At 58.7% G+C, this 19,161-nt stretch overlaps 1 protein-coding gene across 7 annotated transcripts in view; it reads left to right on the forward strand.

Moving 5' to 3' along the window:
• Window positions 1-4,711: 4,711 nt before the first annotated feature.
• DEF8 (differentially expressed in FDCP 8 homolog) overlaps window positions 4,712-19,161 on the forward strand; it is a 66,350-nt gene continuing 51,900 nt past the window's right edge. For 3 of the 7 annotated variants that reach the window (XR_009864510.1, XM_062177936.1, XM_062177935.1), the window contains exons 1-8: window positions 4,855-4,939; window positions 11,401-11,533; window positions 12,078-12,175; window positions 13,678-13,827; window positions 15,602-15,743; window positions 17,594-17,758; window positions 18,213-18,340; window positions 18,495-18,608. Coding sequence is in view for 6 of the 7 variants with exons in the window: in XM_062177936.1 (XP_062033920.1) it covers window positions 11,410-11,533; window positions 12,078-12,175; window positions 13,678-13,827; window positions 15,602-15,743; window positions 17,594-17,758; window positions 18,213-18,340; window positions 18,495-18,608 (921 nt within the window). In the remaining variant the exon portion in view is untranslated. Of the gene's footprint in view, window positions 4,766-4,832; window positions 4,940-11,400; window positions 11,534-12,077; window positions 12,176-13,677; window positions 13,828-15,601; window positions 15,744-17,593; window positions 17,759-18,212; window positions 18,341-18,494; window positions 18,609-19,161 lie in introns of those variants that run through there. The other 4 variants (XM_062177932.1, XM_062177937.1, XM_062177934.1 and 1 more) reach the window with 4 other exon arrangements.

Raw genomic sequence — 19,161 nt, forward strand, 5'->3', positions numbered from 1 at the left:
CATCGCTTGTTTACTTCCCAAATACCCACAAGAGCCAGGACTGGGCCAGGCTGAAGTCAGGGACTGGAACTCCATTCCATGTATTCTATGTGGGTAGCAGGGACCCCAGTACTGCCTGCCAGGCACATGAGCAGGGAGCTGGATTGGAAGCAGTGTGGCAGTCGCCAGGACTTGAACTGGCACTGCAGTATGAGATGTGGGTGTCACGAGCAGTGGCTCAGTCTGCTGCAGCCTCACATCACTTTTCAAGGTGGTTCTGTGTGCAAGAAGAGAGGTCACAGGTCTGGGGTACCACAGCTCAGAGGGCCACCTGCCGCAAGTTCGACCCTGACATGGGCCAGGACTGGCATCCAAGCTGTTACAAATCACCCAAAAACACAGTGACCCCAGCAGCAGCTGATTATTTCTCTTGATGCCCTGTGTTCACTCGATGTTTTCTTGGCTTTCCAAGGTGTTGGCTGGGATAAGCACACAAATTCAATGTCTCAGTCTTGAGAGAAGCATTCTCTGGTCACTGGCCAGGCTGCTATTGAGTCCATCAGTCTCTGTTCTTTGCATGGCTGCCCAGTCTTCCCTGTAGCAAAGTGGTCTCAGCCTCCATAAGGTCCAGAGCAGGGACAGGCCTGGTCCCACTGTGCTGCTCTCAGTGGGCCAACCTCAGGCCAAGGGAGCATGAACTCTGCGAGGTGTGGTTTGTGGGGGTCTAACAGAACACAGCCTCGCAATGCCTCATGCTCCACACGTCCAAACGGAGCCCCAGAGCCCCTCCCCCAGGCCTCCCCCAACTCGGTGATGCCACTTGTTTCCCCAGGTGCTCAGCCAGACGCTCTGGTTCAACTGTTTCTGGCTCTTGTCCTGCCGCACCTGCTGTCTACCGTCGGAGCATATCGGAGCTCCAGCCCTGCCGTCTGCAGCAGGGGGGCTGTTTTGCTCAGTCCTTGCAGTCGCCTCCTGCTGGGCCCTTCGCCGCCTTCCTCTTGTGGAATGGGTACTGTGGACGCAGCACTCAGCCCCTGCAGAGACGCCGCCTCTGTAGCACAGTGGCCTCTCCTCTCCCCCCTCTCCTGAGAGGTCTGTTCTACTCACACCACTTTCCTTGGTGGTCCTTGGACACCCGGACTGGAGCCACCTCCGAGACAGAATGGGCCCCCCAGTGGGCAGGGGCACCATGCACTGAGAATGGCTTAGTACAGACTGGGTGAGTGTGGATCTGGATGCTGTGGGGGGATCACGGATGCAGCCCAAGCTGAGGGGGAGCCTGCATTGCTTCATTTTCTAAAAACCACACTCTGCTGGTGTGTTTCTTCCTCCTCCTCCAGCTGCTCCTTCTCAGCCTTACTGCTGGAGTTTGTAAACCTCCCGGCATAGGAGTGCAGGGGCTATGAATGTTACTATGGCAGTCCTGAGCGAGCATTACCCAGCTGTTACTCTGGGTATGGACCCTGAGCGTGCATTACTCAGCTGTTACTCTGGATATGGACCCTGAGCGTGCATTACTCAGCTGTTACTCTGGATCCTGGACCCTGAGGGTGCATTACCCAGCTGTTACTCTAGATCCTGGACCCTGAAAGTGCATTACTCAGCTGTTACTCTAGATCCTGGACCCTGAGAGTGCATTGCCCAAGTGTTACTCTGGATCCTGGACCCTGAGCGTGCACTACTCAGCTGTTACTCTGGATATGGACCCTGAGCGTGCACTACTCAGCTGTTACTCTGGATATGGACCCTGAGCGTGCATTACTCAGCTGTTACTCTGGATCCTGGACCCTGAGGGTGCATTACCCAGCTGTTACTCTGAATCCTGGATCCTGAGCGAGCATTACTCAGCTGTTACTCTGGATATGGACCCTGAGCGTGCATTACCCAGCTGTTACTCTGGATATGGACCCTGAGCGTGCATTACTCAGCTGTTACTCTGGATATGGACCCTGAGCATGCACTACTCAGCTGTTACTCTGGATATGGACCCTGAGAGTGCATTACTCAGCTGTTACTCTGGATCCTGGGCCCTGAGAGTGCATTACTCAGCTGTTACTCTAGATCCTGGACCCTGAAAGTGCATTACTCAGCTGTTACTCTAGATCCTGGACCCTGAGAGTGCATTGCCCAAATGTTACTCTGGATCCTGGACCCTGAGAGTGCATTACTCAGCTGTTACTCTGGATATGGACCCTGAGCGTGCACTACTCAGCTGTTACTCTCTGGATATGGACCCTGAGAGTGCACTACTCAGCTGTTACTCTCTGGATATGGACCCTGAGGGTGCATTACCCAGCTGTTACTCTAGATCCTGGACCCTGAGAGTGCATTACTCAGCTGTTACTCTGGATATGGACCCTGAGCATGCATTACTCAGCTGTTACTCTGGATATGGACCCTGAGCGTGCATTACTCAGCTGTTACTCTAGATATGGACCCTGAGAGTGCATTACTCAGCTGTTACTCTGGATATGGACCCTGAGCATGCATTACTCAGCTGTTACTCTGGATATGGACCCTGAGCATGCATTACTCAGCTGTTACTCTGGATATGGACCCTGAGCGTGCATTACTCAGCTGTTACTCTAGATATGGACCCTGAGAGTGCATTACTCAGCTGTTACTCTGGATCCTGGACCCTGAGTGTGCATTACTCAGCTGTTACTCTGGATCCTGGACCCTGAGCGTGCATTCCCCTACTGTTTCTCTAGATCTTGAGTTCTCTGAACTGACGGAGCGACACAGCCACCTACAGGGTTCTAATCACTGTACTCAGGAAGTCATCTACTTCTCTCATAGGTAAAGCTCTGTGGCCAGTACTGTCCAGCAGGGTTTTGTAGGGGAATTCCAGGTCCAGACAAGGGAATTCCAGGCCTGAGGCAGAAGGTGACTTAATGGAACTCCCCAGGCCAATAGAAGCCCACCTGGCATCACAAAAGTCCATAAAGAGCACAGCATTGCCAACAATCAAAGGTCATGAGCGCCAGTGACCGACCAAGAACCTGGACACGAGCTGAACATGCACCTCTCAGACCCAATTGCAATGCACAGGAACCTTCAACCCTAACTCCCTGAGGAATTAAGAACTAGCTACTAGGCTCCTTGCTCTGCACTTTACAATGAACACCCACTTCGTTCCACCACCGTGAGTTCAGTGATTGGCTTTCTGTGAGTCAGGCGAGCAAAAGCAGGTCTGGGGGCCCGAGAGCAGCATCTCTGACTAGTTTGGGGTGGTGTTGGGCTCTCGGCCCCTAGCACGTGAGGAGGCACAGTCAGGGCCATTGTCTTCCTGAGGCTTCACAGTAACCCCAGGAGGGGTGCGGCAGGGGAGCTGAGCTGGTGCAGCTGCAGCGACCGCAGAGATGGGAGTGGACCTGCCGAGGGAGCCTTAGCTGCTGCTTCCAACAGTACACTGATGAGGGGTGGAGAGCATGGGCGTGGCCCACTCCATCCAAGCCCTTCCTGTGGCTGGGTGGTTTAGTGCAGGTGATGTTATAAAACAAAAATTTTAGGCCGGCGCCGCAGCTCACTAGGCTAATCCTCCGCCTTGCGGCGCCAGCACATCGGGTTCTAGTCCCGGTTGGGGCACCGATCCTGTCCCGGTTGCCCCTCTTCCAGGCCAGCTCTCTGCTGTGGCCAGGGAGTGCAGTGGAGGATGGCCCATGGTAGACCAGGAGAAGACCTGGCTCCTGCCATCGGATCAGCGCGGTGTGCCGGCCGCAGCGCGCCAGCCGTGGCAGCCATTGGAGGGTGAACCAACGGCAAAAGGAAGACCTTTCTTTCTGTCTCTCTCACTGTCCACTCTGCCTGTCCAAAAAAAAAAAATTTAGGGGCCAGAACTGTGGCACAGCAGGTTAAGCCACTGCCTGTAGTGCCAGAATCCCATATAGACTCGGCTGCTCCACTTTCTTTTTTATTTTATTTTATTACTATTTTTTATTTTTTGACAGGCAGAGTGGTCAGAGAGAGAGAGACAGAGAGAAAGGTCTTCCTTTTGCCGTTGGTTCACCCTCCAATGGCTGCCACGGCTGGCGCGCTGCGGCCGGCACACCGCGCTGATCCGATGGCAGGAGCCAGGTCTTCTCCTGGTCTCCCATGGGGTGCAGGGCCCAAGCACTTGGGCCATCCTCCACTGCACTCCCGGGCCACAGCAGAGAGCTGGCCTGGAAGAGGGGCAACCAGGACAGGATCGGTGCCCCGACCGGGACTAGAACCCGGTGTGCCGGCGCCGCAAGGCGGAGGATTAGCCTAGTGAGCCGCGGCGCCGGCCAGGCTGCTCCACTTTCAATCCAGCTCTCTGCTGTGGCCTGGGAAAGCAGCAGAAGATGGCCCAAGTCCTTGGGGCCCTGCACCCACGTGGGAGACCTGGAAGAAGCTCCTGGCTCCTGGCTTTGGCCTGGCCCAGCTCCAGCTGTCATGGCCATTTGGGGAGTGAATCAGCAGATGGAAGATATCTCTTTCTCTCTCTCTTTCTCTTTCTTTGTGTCTCCTCTCTATAACTCTGCCTTTCAAAGAAATAAATCTTTTTTTTTAAATTCAAAATTTTAATAAATTGCATATGAGGTGCAGCCCGGGCACAATCGGCGCGGGGAGGGTGTCGTGAGCCTCCCGGCCGCGGGGGGCAGTAGCGTGCGGCCTGGCAGGCCCCGAGGCGGTGAGCTCGGTGGGGCGGGCGTGGCTGTCGTGAGCCTCCCGGCCGCAGGGGGCAGCAGCGCGCAGCCCGGCGGGACCCGGAGCGGCGAGCGCGGCGCCGCGGGGGCGATGCAGCCAGGGCGGCGGCGGTCAGGTGAGCGGCGCGCGGGCCTGGGGCGGGCCCGGGGTGCCGGGGCGCGGGCGCACCCTCGGCGGCGCGGGCGCAGGACCGGCTCCAGTGCTGTGCAGGGCCCGGTGGAGCCAGAGACCTGCGCGGCCCTCGGAGACGCTGGCCACCCGGAGCCTCGGCGTCAGCGTCCCGCAATGGGTGGGTGCGGTGGCAGCGGGCAGGGCGGGAGGCTCCCGAGCAAGCGCGCCGCGGGGCCCTGCGGGGCCCAGGGCACTCACCGGCCGGCAGCCTCGGCCCGCACGCCCTGGGCCCCGGGAAGCCTCCTGCCGGCCGGGAGCAGACGGGGCGCCCCCGGCGTCGGGAGGACGCGGTGGCGACCCGCGTGGCCTGGGCCTGGGGGGTTCCGTGTTGAGGCGGTGGCGCGGCGCTGGCCCCTCGGGCCGCCCCTTCCCGCCGTTCCGAGGCTTCCAGGGTTGCAGGCGTCCAGCGCCGTGTGCGGGGAGGACGCCGCAGCAGCCTCCGTCGGCCCAGCGCGATTATGCAGCCTGCGTAGAGGTCGGAGGGTGGCTCCCGTGTCCCCTGTCTCATCCAGCCTGGCGCCCCGCTGCGGCCTCCCCCAGGCCTAGAGCCCGCACGGCCGCCCGGGGTGGACGAAAGCCGCTGTTTCCTGTGCGTCGCGGTCAGCGAACTGCCCCGGAACCCGGAGGCGCCCCTGCCCCTGTTGGCCTTGAAGCTCGAGGCCACATTCTTACTGTTTGGAGAATATTTACCTTTGTATGTGTGTGTATGTATGTGTTTTCTTACGACTGACAGAGAGGTCTTTTGTCTAAATGCCCACAGTAGCTGGGGCTGGCAGGTACAGGGCTTGGAACTGGCCGGCACCGGGCGCCCAGCGGGGCGGTGCTGCCGGGCTGACTGGGCACTGCTCTCAAGCTGAGACACCGCAGCCGGTTAGGAAACCCACACGGTCCATCCCAGGTCCCCACGTGAGTGACAGGGACCCCATCACCTGAGCCCCCTCTGCTGTCGCCTGGGTCTGTGTCAGCACAGTCCAGGTCCCCTCGTGGGTGATAGGGACCCCATCACCTGAGCCCCCTCTGCTGTCTCCTGGGTCTGTGTCAGCACAGTCCAGGTCCCCTCGTGGGTGACAGGGACCCCATCACCTGAGCCCCCTCTGCTGTCGCCTGGGTCTGTGTCAGCACAGTCCAGGTCCCCTCGTGGGTGACAGGGACCCCATCACCTGAGCCCCCTCTGCTGTCTCCTGGGTCTGTGTCAGCACAGTCCAGATCCCCTCGTGGGTGACAGGGACCCCATCACCTGAGCCCCCTCTGCTGTCGCCTGGGTCTGTGTCAGCACAGTCCAGGTCCCCTCGTGGGTGACAGGGACCCCATCACCTGAGCCCCCTCTGCTGTCGCCTGGGTCTGTGTCAGCACAGTCCAGGTCCCCTCGTGGGTGACAGGGACCCCATCACCTGAGCCCCCTCTGCTGTCTCCTGGGTCTGTGTCAGCACAGTCCAGATCCCCTCGTGGGTGACAGGGACCCCATCACCTGAGCCCCCTCTGCTGTCGCCTGGGTCTGTGTCAGCACAGTCCAGGTCCCCTCGTGGGTGACAGGGACCCCATCACCTGAGCCCCCTCTGCTGTCGCCTGGGTCTGTGTCAGCACAGTCCAGGTCCCCTCGTGGGTGACAGGGACCCCATCACCTGTGCCAGCTCTGCTGTCTCCTGGGTCTGTGTCAGCACAGTCCAGGTCCCCTCGTGGGTGACAGGAACCCCATCACCTGTGCCAGCTCTGCTGTCTCCTGGGTTCAGCACAGTCCAGGTCCCCTCGTGGGTGACAGGGACCCCATCACCTGAGCCCCCTCTGCTGTCTCCTGGGTTCAGCACAGTCCAGGTCCCCTCGTGGGTGGCAGGGACCCCATCACCTGAGCCCCCTCTGCTGTCTCCTGGGTCTGTGTCAGCACAGTCCAGGTCCCCTCGTGGGTGACAGGGACCCCATCACCTAAGCCAGCTCTGCTGTCTCCTGGGTCTGTGTCAGCACAGTCCAGATCCCCTCGTGGGTGACAGGGACCCCATCACCTGAGCCCCCTCTGCTGTCTCCTGGGTCTGTGTCAGTACAGTCCAGGTCCCCTCGTGGGTGACAGGAACCCCATCACCTGTGCCAGCTCTGCTGTCTCCTGGGTTCAGCACAGTCCAGGTCCCCTCGTGGGTGACAGGGACCCCATCACCTGTGCCAGCTCTGCTGTCTCCTGGGTTCAGCACAGTCCAGGTCCCCTCGTGGGTGGCAGGGACCCCATCACCTGAGCCCCCTCTGCTGTCTCCTGGGTCTGTGTCAGCACAGTCCAGGTCCCCTCGTGGGTGACAGGGACCCCATCACCTGTGCCAGCTCTGCTGTCTCCTGGGTTCAGCACAGTCCAGGTCCCCTCGTGGGTGGCAGGGACCCCATCACCTAAGCCAGCTCTGCTGTCTCCTGGGTCTGTGTCAGCACAGTCCAGATCCCCTCGTGGGTGACAGGGACCCCATCACCTGAGCCCCCTCTGCTGTCTCCTGGGTCTGTGTCAGCACAGTCCAGGTCCCCTCGTGGGTGGCAGGGACCCCATCACCTGAGCCCCCTCTGCTGTCTCCTGGGTCTGTGTCAGTACAGTCCAGGTCCTCTCGTGGGTGACAGGGACCCCATCACCTGAGCCCCCTCTGCTGTCTTTGGGTTCAGCACAGTCCAGGTCCCCTCGTGGGTGACAGGGACCCCATCACCTGTGCCAGCTCTGCTGTCTCCTGGGTCTGTGTCAGCACAGTCCAGGTCCCCTCGTGGGTGACAGGGACCCCATCACCTGAGCCCCCTCTGCTGTCTCCTGGGTCTGTGTCAGCACAGTCCAGGTCCCCTCGTGGGTGACAGGGACCCCATCACCTGAGCCCCCTCTGCTGTCTCCTGGGTTCAGCACAGTCCAGGTCCCCTCGTGGGTGACAGGGACCCCATCACCTGAGCCCCCTCTACTGTCTCCTGGGTTCAGCACAGTCCAGGTCCCCTCGTGGGTGACAGGGACCCCATCACCTGTGCCAGCTCTGCTGTCTCCTGGGTCTGTGTCAGCACAGTCCAGGTCCCCTCGTGGGTGACAGGAACCCCATCACCTGTGCCAGCTCTGCTGTCTCCTGGGCCTGCATTAGTAGAGCTGAGACTCAGACCCCAGCATTCTTTTTTTTTATTTTTTAATTTTTAATTATTTTTATTATTTTTTTATTTTTTGACAGAGTGGACAGAGAGAGAGACAGAGAGAAAGGTCTTCCTTTGCCGTTGGTTCACCCTCCAATGGCCGCCGCGGCCGGCGCGCTGTGGCCAGCACACCACACTGATCCGATGGCAGGAGCCAGGTGCTTCTCCTGGTCTCCCATGGGGTTCAGGGCCCAAGCACTTGGGCCATCCTCCACTGCACTCCCAGGCCACAGCAGAGAGCTGGCCTGGAAGAGGGGCAACCGGGACAGGACCGGTGCCCCGACCGGGACTAGAACCCGGTGTGCCGGCGCTGCAAGGCGGAGGATTAGCCTAGTGAGCCGCGGCGCCGGCCTGACCCCAGCATTCTGAGGTGGTAGGTGGGCTTCCCCAGTGTGCTTCAAGGCCATATGTCCACCCCTTGTTTCATTTGGGCTGGGTACCAGAGGTTGACGGCTACAGTTTGCACAGCAGGGACTCTGGGTCTGGCCTCCCTGGCATGCACACATCCTGCTTTTCTCTGACACATAGGTGAGGAATTGCGGTCTCAGCTCTCACTGGGAGACCCAGAATTTAAATCAGGCTGCTTGATTTTTATTTTCAAAGAGTTATTTATTTACTTGAAAGTCTGAGTTACAGAGAGAAAAGGAGAGAGAGCGAGAGATCTTGCATGCTCTGGTTCGCTCCCCAAATGGGCAGGCAGAAGCCAGGAGCTTCCTTCGGGTCTCCCATGTGGGTACAGGGGCCCAAGCACTTGGGCCATCTTCCACTGCTTTCCCAGGCCCATGTTAACAGGGAGCTGGATTGGAAGTGGAGCAGGTGGGATACTGGTTACCCGCTGTGCCGCAGGGCTGGCCCAAATTATTTGGTTCTTAAGGGTAACAATGGTAATAGTTACTAAGTTGTGGCTGATACTCGGAGTGTTTGCTCTGTGCTGAGGGGTGCCCTTGGAACTTTGTATTAACCAGTCTTTCCTGTAACTGTGTATGTTGCCATTGTAATTCCCATTTGGGGTATGAGCAATTGGAAGCAGAGAAAGGCTTACTGATTTCCAGGAGGTCACACTGCTAGGAGCTGGCAGGCCTGGGATTCATATAGGGCTGCTGGCTGCTGGGTTACTGGGTGACCAGTGAGGATCTGGGGCAGAAACCTCTGTCCCGGTTACAGTGGTGTAGACAGGTTTATTCGTGTGTCACTTGAGTGGAATCCACTCCATGAGTCACCTGCAGTGTGGTCATTCTGCCACCTTCGTTTGAGGCCCCTAGGTCACACCTCGGGGTGTCTGCCCCAGCTTCACCGTTTCGTCTGTGTCCCAGCCGACAGCAGCCCCTCTCTTCGAGGGCAGTTCCCAAAAGTCTTGCATGTTCTTCCTGTTCCTGTCCTATTACCACACCTAGTGCAGAAGAGGCCGGGAAACCATGTGACAAACCAGCAATGAGGGCTCCCAGCTCTGGAGGGAGGGGTGTGAATATTGGGATGGCTTTTTCTGCACTGTGGGTCTTCTCTGGGGAGGTGCTGGGCACCAGGGGTCTGCCTCTCACCCCACCATCTGTGGTCCATCCAGAGTCATCAGGCAGTAAGGGAGAGAGGAGAGACTTGGGTCCTCGGTGCCTCCCAGTCAGCAGGTGCTAGGTCCCACCAGACTGGAGCTTCTGCTCAGTTACATACACAGTACAGAGGCTTGACAGGCGGGAGGGCTCCATGGGTGGTGGGTGGCCCTGACTCCGGTGTCAGGCCCTGGCGTGGGCTTGGGGTGGTGCTACCTTATTCTGCTGCCACCAGATGACTGCTTCAGATCTCAGCTCCCACACCACTGGGCTCTTTGTTTTTGGGGAAAGGTGTAGGAGAAGAGTTCCGGAATTGATTGTCTTTTATCATTGTGAGTTATTTCAGACTGTAACAGGTGCAGAGAAAGCTAACGAACACTCGTGTACTTTCGGCACAGCTTAAAAGAAGAATGCTACTGAGAATTTATGTATTCTTTTTTTTTTAATTTTTTTTTTTTTTGACAGGCAGAGTGGACAGTGAGAGAGAGACAGAGAGAAAGGTCTTCCTTTTGCCGTTGGTTCACCCTCCAATGGCCGCCGCGGTAGGCGCGCTGCAGCCGGCGCACCACGCTGATCCGATGGCAGGAGCCAGGTGCTTGTCCTGGTCTCCCATGGGGTGCAGGGCCCAAGGACTTGGGCCATCCTCCATTGCACTCCCGGGCCACAGCAGAGAGCTGGCCTGGAAGAGGGGCAACCGGGACAGGATCGGTGCCCTGACTGGGACTAGAACCCGGTGTGCCGGCGCCGCAAGGCGGAGGATTAACCTAGTGAGCCGCGGTGCCGGCCTAATTATGTATTCTTAAAACATTTTTGAGAGGCACAGCGAGAGAGAGGAGGAGTATGCCCATGTGCTGGTTCACTCCCCAGATGCCTGCAGTGAGGACTGGGCCAGGCTAAGCTGGGCGCTGGGGTCTTGGTCCAGGTCTCCTGCCTGGATGGCAGGGACTCAACTGGCTTCAGTTATCACTGCTGCCTCCTAGGGTCTGCGGTGGCAAGAAGCTGGGATTGGGAGGTGGAGGCAGGCGCTCTGATGGGGACACAGGCCTCCAGGCTGCCAGCTCACATCCCTGAGGGCTTCCTTTGTGCTCACTTCACCCTCACAATGATCCATTTGTGGGAGAGGAAGAGAGGCAGAGAGAGGCTGTGGAATGTGCCCAGCCAGGACCAGGCTGGACACTGCTTATGCTGCCCCTACTGGGACCAGTCGGCCCAGCCCCAGGGAGGGGAGAAAGCAGTTACTGATCTGTGACTTCTGCAGATGGTGAGCTAGGCACCTGCCTTTCCCCTGAGATTCCAAGGCTGCCTCAGTCGTGTCGCTCATCAGGGGGCCTAGACCCAGGCCCGAGGTGCCAGTGTAGACGGCACTGGAGAAAGTTGCTCCAGGTGCTGACAGTTCTGGAGTGTGAGTGTGGTGGGCCCTGCTCAGGGTCACCCCCTGGTTGCAGCGCAGGCCTGGACCCTGACGTTGGCTCCAGAACATCTAACACTGAGCCCTGCAGTGGAGGCCGTGGTTTTGGGCTGCTCTTGTCTTGAGTCAGGGAAGAGGAACCCAGTACCAGGAGATGGGACTCATGGGCATGGACTGATGGCCAGGGTGGAGCTGAGAGGGGCGTCCGAGGCCTGAGGAGGAGCCTGGATTCTAGACGGTGTGGCTGGGGACCCTTGGATGGGTCATGTGCCCACATGCTATGGATGGGATGAGCACCAGTGCTGCGGGCTCCTCTGCTACCAGTGGGGGCCTGGGTGGTGGCTGCTGAGATGGCCTGTGGAACGGGCTGAGGTTCAAGGCTGGGGGTGGGGGGCTGTCATCCTCCCATTCCCAGGAAAGTAGCACAGGAAGAGGGGTGGGGAGAAGCGATGGTCCATGCGAGCCTGGGAGCTGAGCCCTCACCCCTGCTTGGCCCCACAGGGCGATGCTATGGAATATGATGAGAAGCTGGCCCGGTTCCGGCAGGCCCACCTCAACCCTTTCAACAAGCAGCTCAGGCCGCGGCAGCATGAGCAGGGGCCTCGTGAGGAGGTCTTGGACGTTGCTTCTGAAGGTGGGTGCGGGGGTGGGGCTGGGCTGGGCCCTTGGACCCCTGCCCGTCCCCCACCCTCCCTGGAGCCTGCTGGCCTTGCCAGGGGGCAGGGCCTCGCTGTGGAATCACTCTCCTGCTCCTTAGCTGGCTTCTGCTCCTCTGAGGTGGGGGTCTGTGTCATCAGTCTCTACTGCGTCCCAGGGCCCAGCACGCAGCAGCTGCAGTGAACTCAGAGCCAAGACCTGGGGGTCAGGAGGCTGTGGGGGGCTGTGACCCAGGGGTACAGAGAGCCATGCTGAGGTTCCTGGGTTTCGCAGTGCAGGCTTCCAGTGTCCTTTCTTCAATCCGTGCGTTTATATGGGGGTTCCTGCTGGGAAGTTGGGGCGTCTTTCAGCACTTTATTTTTTGGTGGCTGTTTGCTGCCTGCACCAGCAGCTGCATTCCTTTGCAAGTGCCAGGTGGACAGCCGCTCCCTGCAGTGCCTCCTCCCTGAGGGATGTGGGCAAGTGGGGCAGATTGGCCCTCTCTCTCCACTGCCCTGCACATCTATGCCCTCTTTCTGCAGAGACCCTGCCTGAGCTGCCCCTGGGGGAGCCGGAGTTCCGCTGCACTGAGCGCGTGATGGACCTAGGGCTGTCTGAAGACCACTTTTCCCGGCCTGTGGTGAGATTTGGGGCCTGGGGGGGGCAGGGGATGGGTGGGATGGGCTGTGTTTCGTGTGCTGGCGGAGTAGTCCTTGGGCCCGACTCCACGCTCAGAGCCCGTTTGAGGGCTGCTGGAGACGTCCTGGGGCTAGGGCTTGGAGACGTGGGCCTGCCCCTCTCCCCTAGCCCCAGGTCCTTGTGAAGTAAATGTGAGAGTTGAATCTGCTGGGGTTCTCTGGAATCCTGTGGACACGCTGCAAGGTGAGAGTGGGGGACGGAGAGAGAGAAGCCCCCTGCTTGCTTCCCACAACCTCTGCACATCTTGTTGATTTGTTCTATATTCTATTCACAGAATGCTTATTCTGAAGAAAAGCAATTAAAGGGCTCAGTTTTTTACAAAAAGTTTGTAAGGCTTTTAATTTTGAGAAACTTTATAGAAACATTAAAGTGTAGCTTAAGTGAAAAAGGATTCAGGGGCAGGCAGTGGCCTGTGTCCCACATCAGCCTGCCTGCCTCTGCTTCTGGTGCAGCTCCCTGCTGGTGCACCTGGGAGGCAGAAGAGATGAGGGCTGCAGTACTCGGGTCCCTGCCACCCACACGGGAGACCTGGAGGGAGGCGCAGGCTCCTGGCTTCCGCCTGGTCCAGCTCAGCTGTTGTACACATTTGAGGAATGAAGCAGCAGATGGGAGATCTGTGTCACTCTGCCTTTCAAGTCATAAATAAATAAATAAGTAAATAAGTCTTGTAAGAAGAGTAAAATAAAGAGCCAGGAGCCCCCAGTTGGAACTCACTTTTCGCCTTGTCTGTGCCTTCCAGCTTTGCCCATTCAGGTACACGTTCTGTATTTGTATTTTGTGTCTTCCGTAGCATTTTTGAGCCCTTCCTTTCAGCCACGGAGTGAGCTCCCAGGAGGAGGGGGCAGGGTGCTGCTCCTCAGTACTGGCTCTCTAGTGCGCATACGGAAGAGGGCTTGGCTCCCGAGGACAGAGTCAGCCCACACTCCCCAGGCGTCGTCCCCAGTAACTGGGTGTTTCTGAGTCGGGGCTTGGCAGGGGCCTGAGCTGTGGGGGCACTGTGTGGTGAAAGCAGCCGGAAGGTCTGGGTCTTGGCGGTGGGGGGCCCTTCCAGGCTGCCTTGCTGGCGTCTGCCTGAGCTTGAAACTTAGGCTGGGGGCCACTTTCTGTTCAGGCCAGCAGCCATCATTTCCCCAGCTGTTCTCTGAGGGGAAGCTCTTTAGAAGCGAGTGGAAAGGCGGCTGGATTTCTGAAAGGAGGAAGTCACCTTGAAGAGCATCCTGAGGTGCCTCTTGGAGGACGGGTCCAGCTGGGCGTGGGCATTCTGGGGTGGCTCCTTACCGTGCTGCTCACTCCCAGAGGCCTGGAGCCGCTTCTGGCTCCTGGGCTTCTGTTTGCTCATCTGGGTGGAGGTCCGTTGTGGGCCTGAGTGGTGATGGGCCCAGCCTCGACACGGAGAACCTGTAGTGGGCCCCTGACTGTCGTTCCTGCCCCCAACCCGGGTAGGGTCTGTTCCTGGCTTCTGACATCCAGCAGCTGCGGCAGGCCATTGAGGAGTGCAAGCAGCTGATTCTGGAGCTGCCTGAGCAGTCGGAGCAGCAGAAGGATGCCGTGGTGCGGCTCATCCACCTCCGGCTGAAGCTGCAGGAGCTGAAGGTGGGTGCTGCCGTGGAGGGGCCAGGGCCAAGGCTGGAGCGGGAAGCGGGGGGCCAGGGGCAGCCTCGGGGGTCTCCCTCTAGGCCTGAGAGGCTGAGGCAGAGAGGTACCAAGAAAGGCAGGGGAATGAGAGGGCCCCTGGCTCTACGTGCAGGTTATTTCTTTGTTATTCTAGACCCCTCTTGGCTGCAGGGGGCAGAAGCCTCTCCAGTAGCTTAAGTTGAAGGAAGAGTATTTACCTTGTTAGCTGCAAGCCCCTCCAGCTGCGTCGGACCTCGCCCTGGGTGGCTGAGCTGCTGTGGCAGAGGTGGTTTCCCCTGGCTTGGCGGTCCTGCACAGATGAACCCTTCCCTTTCTCAGGGTGACGGTCAGTCCTGGGCCAGCTCTGGGTCACTGGCTCCCCGCTAAAGTGTCTGACCTTAGGGTTGGAGAGATGGTGTCCCCTAAGGGAGGCAGGAGGAGGGGACAGTGGGTTCTAGGGCTCAGGGGGCAGATGTGGTGTCCCTTAAGGGAGGCAGGAGGAAGGGCAGTGAATCCCAGGGCTCAGGGTGCAGACATGGTGTCCCCTAAGGGAGGCAGGAGGAGGGGCAGTGGGTCCCAGGGCTCAGGGTGCAGACATGGTGTCCCCTAAGGTAGGCAGGAGGAGGGGCAGTGGGTCCCAGGGCTCAGGGTGCAGACATGGTGTCCCCTAAGGGAGGCAGGAAGAGGGGCAGTGGGTCCCAGGACTCAGGGTGCAGACATGGTGTCCCCTAAGGGAGGCAGGAGGAGGGGCAGTGGGTCCCAGGGCTCAGGGTGCAGACGTGGTGTCCCCTAAGGGAGGCAGGAGGAGGGGCAGTGGGTCCCAGGGCTCAGGGTGCAGACATGGTGTCCCCTAAGGGAGGCAGGAGGAGGGGGCAGTGGGTTCTAGGGCTCAGAAGCTACCGGGGGGGAGGGTCCACCTGGTCCCCTGGGAATTCTAGGTGTAATATTCAGTAGGGATTAGGTGAGGCCATGGAGATGTGTGATTTTCTTTGCATAAAAATCCCATAGGCGGGCTGGCGCCGCAGCTCACTAGGCTAATCCTCCGCCTTGCGGTGCCGGCACACCGGGTTCTAGACCCGGTCGGGGCACCGATCCTGTCCCGGTTGCCCCTCTTCCAGGCCAGCTCTCTGCTGTGGCCAGGGAGTGCAGTGGAGGATGGCCCAAGTCCTTGGGCCCTGCACCCCACGGGAAACCAGGATAAGCACCTGGCTCCTGCCATCAGATCAGCGCGGTGCGCCGGCTGCAGCGCGCCTACCGCGGTGGCCATTGGAGGGTGAACCAACGGCAAAAGGAAGACCTTTCTCTCTGTCTCTCTCTCACTGTCCACTCTGCCTGTCAAAAAAAAAAAAAAAAAAAATCCCATAGGCGGTCAGTGCTTGGTCCATGTGGCAGCAGATGGCATTGGAAGTCTTTTGCTGGTCTGCCAGTCCCTGGGGAAACCCAGGATGGGGTCTGCATCCAGCTGGCAGTAGGAGGGGAGGCAGGGAGACCGTGTCATTCCTGCTCACGTGCCGATGGCCCCAGTGCAGTCCCACCCAGCTGCAGGGGATGCTGGGAAGGTGGTGTGTTAGCTTGTTGACCCACACAGAGAGGTGGTGGTTCTGTTGCTAAAGGGGAAAGAAGACCTGGCCTTGGATTCAAGCTCAGTCTGCTACAAATGTTGCCTGTAAGAAATAAACTGAGGGGCTTGCGTGGTGGGGAAGGCGCTGCAGCCCAGCCCACCAGGGACCATGCTCTGGCCCTCTGTCTGCAGGACCCCAATGAGGACGAGCCCAACATCCGAGTCCTCCTCCAGCACCGTTTCTACAAGGAGAAGAGCAAGAGTGTCAAGCAAACCTGCGACAAGTGCAACACCATCATCTGGGGGCTCATCCAGACCTGGTACACCTGCACAGGTGGGCCCAGGTGGAGACAGGTGCTGCTGGTCCCCAGGGCAGAGCAGAGCAGCTCAGAGCTCTGCGTCCATGTCTGGGTTGTGTTCAGGGATGCCAGAGACTAGAAGCTCACTGCTATCACTGGGCTCACATCACGGCTGTGCTGTGTGCCCTGCAAGTGTTCTCTGGACACGCGAGGCTGTGGCCACCACACTGGACTGAGCTGCTCTGGATAAGAAGTCAGACTGGTAAATGCCAAACAGCACAGTGAAGAGAAGCAGGAAATGGCTTGTGTGGGGGCTTGTGTGTGGGCACCACGTAAGGGTGGAATGAAGAGGCATCATTGTGTTCAAGCTGACTTGGCAGTCCAGGAGTGAGCATAGGAATGCAGGGGCCCCATGTTGGAGGCCCTGTGGCCGCTGGGTGTCCGGTGTGCAGAGAGCAGTGTGGTTGGGGCGCTGCCTGAGGGGAGGTGTGGTAGGGTCGGCCTCAGAGGTGGCTGCTGGACACACTTAGGGATTTAAAAAAAGAATATTTATTGATTTGAAAAGTTGAGTTACAAGGAAAGAGAGAGGAAGAAACAGAGAGATGGATTTTATGTCTGCTGGTTCATTCTCCAGTGGCCATGATGCCTAGAGCTGGGCTAAACCAAAGCCAGGAGCTTCTTCTGGGTCTCCCACATGGGTGTAGAGGCCCAAGCACTTGGGCCGCTATCTGCTACTTTCCCAGATGCATTAATAGGGAGCTGGATCAGAGGCAGAGCAGCTGAGAATCAAACCAGCATTCATATGGGATGCTGGTGCTGAAGGTGAAGGTGGTGGCTTAACTTGCCATAGCGCTGGCCTCATACTTAGGGTTTTTTTTTTTTTTTTAAAGATTTATTTATTTAAGAGTTAGAGGTACAGAGAGGGAGAGAGAGAGAGAGAGAGAGAGAGGTCTTCCATTCTCTGGTTCACTCCTCAAATGGCTGTAGTGGCCAGAGCTGGGCCGATCCGAAGCCAGGAGCCTATAGCTTCTTCCAGGTCTCCCACACAGGTGCAGGGGCCCAAGGACTTGGGCCATCTTCTGCTGGCTTCTTAGGCCATAGCAGGGAGCCAGATCAGCAGTGGAGCAGCCGGGACTCAGACCACTCAAACCACTTTATCTGCTATGCCATGGTGCTGGCCCCTACACTTAGGTTTTAATATTGGACTGGAAGAGGGAGGGCAAAGGTGGGAGGTGAGGGTGGTGGCACTCTGAAGGTGGCTGAGGTTTGGAAAGGGGTTGTGACCCAGGATGGGAAGCTGGGAGCAGGGACTGCATGTGGACAGCTGGGCTTTGGTGGGTGGGGATGGCAGAGTGGTCCCCAGGTGTGGAGATTGGAGTTAAGAGGGTCGGAGGTTGGGGACATGAAGGTCTTGCAGGTCCTGAGATCTGTTGTGGGAGCAGAAGGCCATGAGTGGACCTGTGTGTCGGAGTAGAGGCTGCAGGGCAGGGGCCTTGAGCTGGAAGGCCAGCATGGGCTGCATGGTACCTACCCCCTGCGCTGCTTTTTGAAGACGTATTTGTTTAAAAGGCAGAAAGGGAGATCTTTGTCCACTGACTCACTCTCCAAATGCCCACGACAGCCAGGGCTGAGCAGGCCAAAGCCAGGAGCCAGTCATTCCGTGCTGGTCTCCCGTGTGGGTGGCAGGGCCCGTGCACTTGTACAGTCATCTGTCTTCCCAGGTGCATGAGCAGGAAGGCAGATCAGAAGCACAGCAGTTGGAGCTAGAGCCAGCACGCCAGTCCAGGGTGCCGGCGTTGCAGGTGGTGGCCTAAGCTGCTGTACCACGACCCTAGCCCCACCCTACCCGTTTCTGAGAGGTGTGTGACTGTTTTTCCCGCTCCAGGGTGTTGCTACCGGTGTCACAGCAAGTGCTTGAACCTCATCTCCAAGCCCTGTGTGAGCTCCAAAGTCAGCCACCAAGCTGAGTACGAGCTGAACATCTGCCCTGAGACAGGGCTGGACAGCCAGGATTACCGCTGTGCCGAGTGCCGGGCACCCATCTCTCTGCGTGAGTGCTGGTGGGGACAGAGTGAGATGGGGCTGTGGTTGGGGCAGCTGGGCACGCAGGCACCCAGCAGGCAGCTGAGCGCAGATCTGTGGGTGCAGCCATGCCTGCTTGTCCTCAGCAAGGAAGAGGGACTGGTAGGGCATTTTTTGTGTTCCCATTCAGTCAGACTGAGGTTCCAGCTGTCCCTGACTTGCCCGGGTCATCTGCCTGCTGGGCTGGGGCCTGGGCGCAGCGTCTGTGTGGCTTTCTTTTACAGACAGGGCCTGGGAAAGCGCGCGGTAGTCATGTGTGTGCTGTGGCCCCTCGGGAGTCCTGTGGCAGGCCTGTGCTGTTGCCTCACTGCGGGCGGTGACACGGGGACTGGCTGAGGCCTCCTGGCCTGCGGAGTCTGTCCCTGCAGGCTGTGAGAGGGGAAATGAGAGCCAGGAGTCTGACCTCACACCCACCCCTGCAGGGGGTGTGCCCAGTGAGGCGCGGCAGTGCGACTACACCGGCCAGTACTACTGCAGCCACTGCCACTGGAATGACCTGGCCGTCATCCCTGCACGGGTCGTGCACAACTGGGACTTCGAGCCCCGCAAGGTGCTGGTTTGGAGGGCAGGGTCTCAGCTCTGGGGAGGCAGAGCCAATCTGCAGATGGCATGGGGGGAGCTGGGATGGGGTAAAGGTGAGGGTGGTAAAGGTGGGTGGGAGGGGGCATGACCCCCCGGGGCAGTCACTCGGCCATGCCCCGTAGGTGTCTCGCTGCAGCATGCGCTACCTGGCACTCATGGTGTCCCGGCCGGTGCTCAGGCTCCGGGAGATCAACCCTCTGCTGTTCAGTTATGTGGAGGAGCTGGTGGAGATCCGGGTAAGGCTGAGGGCACCAGCGGTGGGCGGGGCTGTCGCCTCAGGGACCTGTGGGGGCTGTGGCACGTTCTGAGCCTGGGCCCTTCTTTGGATTGCAAATGCCAGAGCCACTTCTGTTAGTGATCGGATGTCAGGCACAGAGGCAATTTTAAATTATCTAGTAGCCACATGAAATAAGTGAAATAAAACCAGGTGAGGTTAATTTTAATAGTATATTTTATTTAACACCATACATCTGAAAGATTCTTTTTTTTTTTTTTTTTTGATAGAGTGGATAGTGAGAGAGAGAGACAGGGAGAAAGGTCTTCCTTTTTGCCGTTGGTTCACCCTCCAATGGCCGCTGCGGCTGGTGCATCTCGCTGATCCGAAGCCAGGAGCCAGGTGCTTCTCCTGGTCTCCCAGGCGGGTGCAGGGCCCAAGGACTTGGGCCATCCTCCACTGCCTTCCCAGGCCATAGTAGAGAGCTGGCCTGGAAGAGGGGCAACTGGGATAGAATCCGGCGCCCCAACCGGGACTAGAACCCGGTGTGCCGGAGCCGCAAGGCGGAGGATTAG

The sequence above is a fragment of the Lepus europaeus genome, chromosome 19 (assembly GCF_033115175.1).
Source record: "Lepus europaeus isolate LE1 chromosome 19, mLepTim1.pri, whole genome shotgun sequence".
Lineage (NCBI taxonomy): Eukaryota > Metazoa > Chordata > Mammalia > Lagomorpha > Leporidae > Lepus > Lepus europaeus.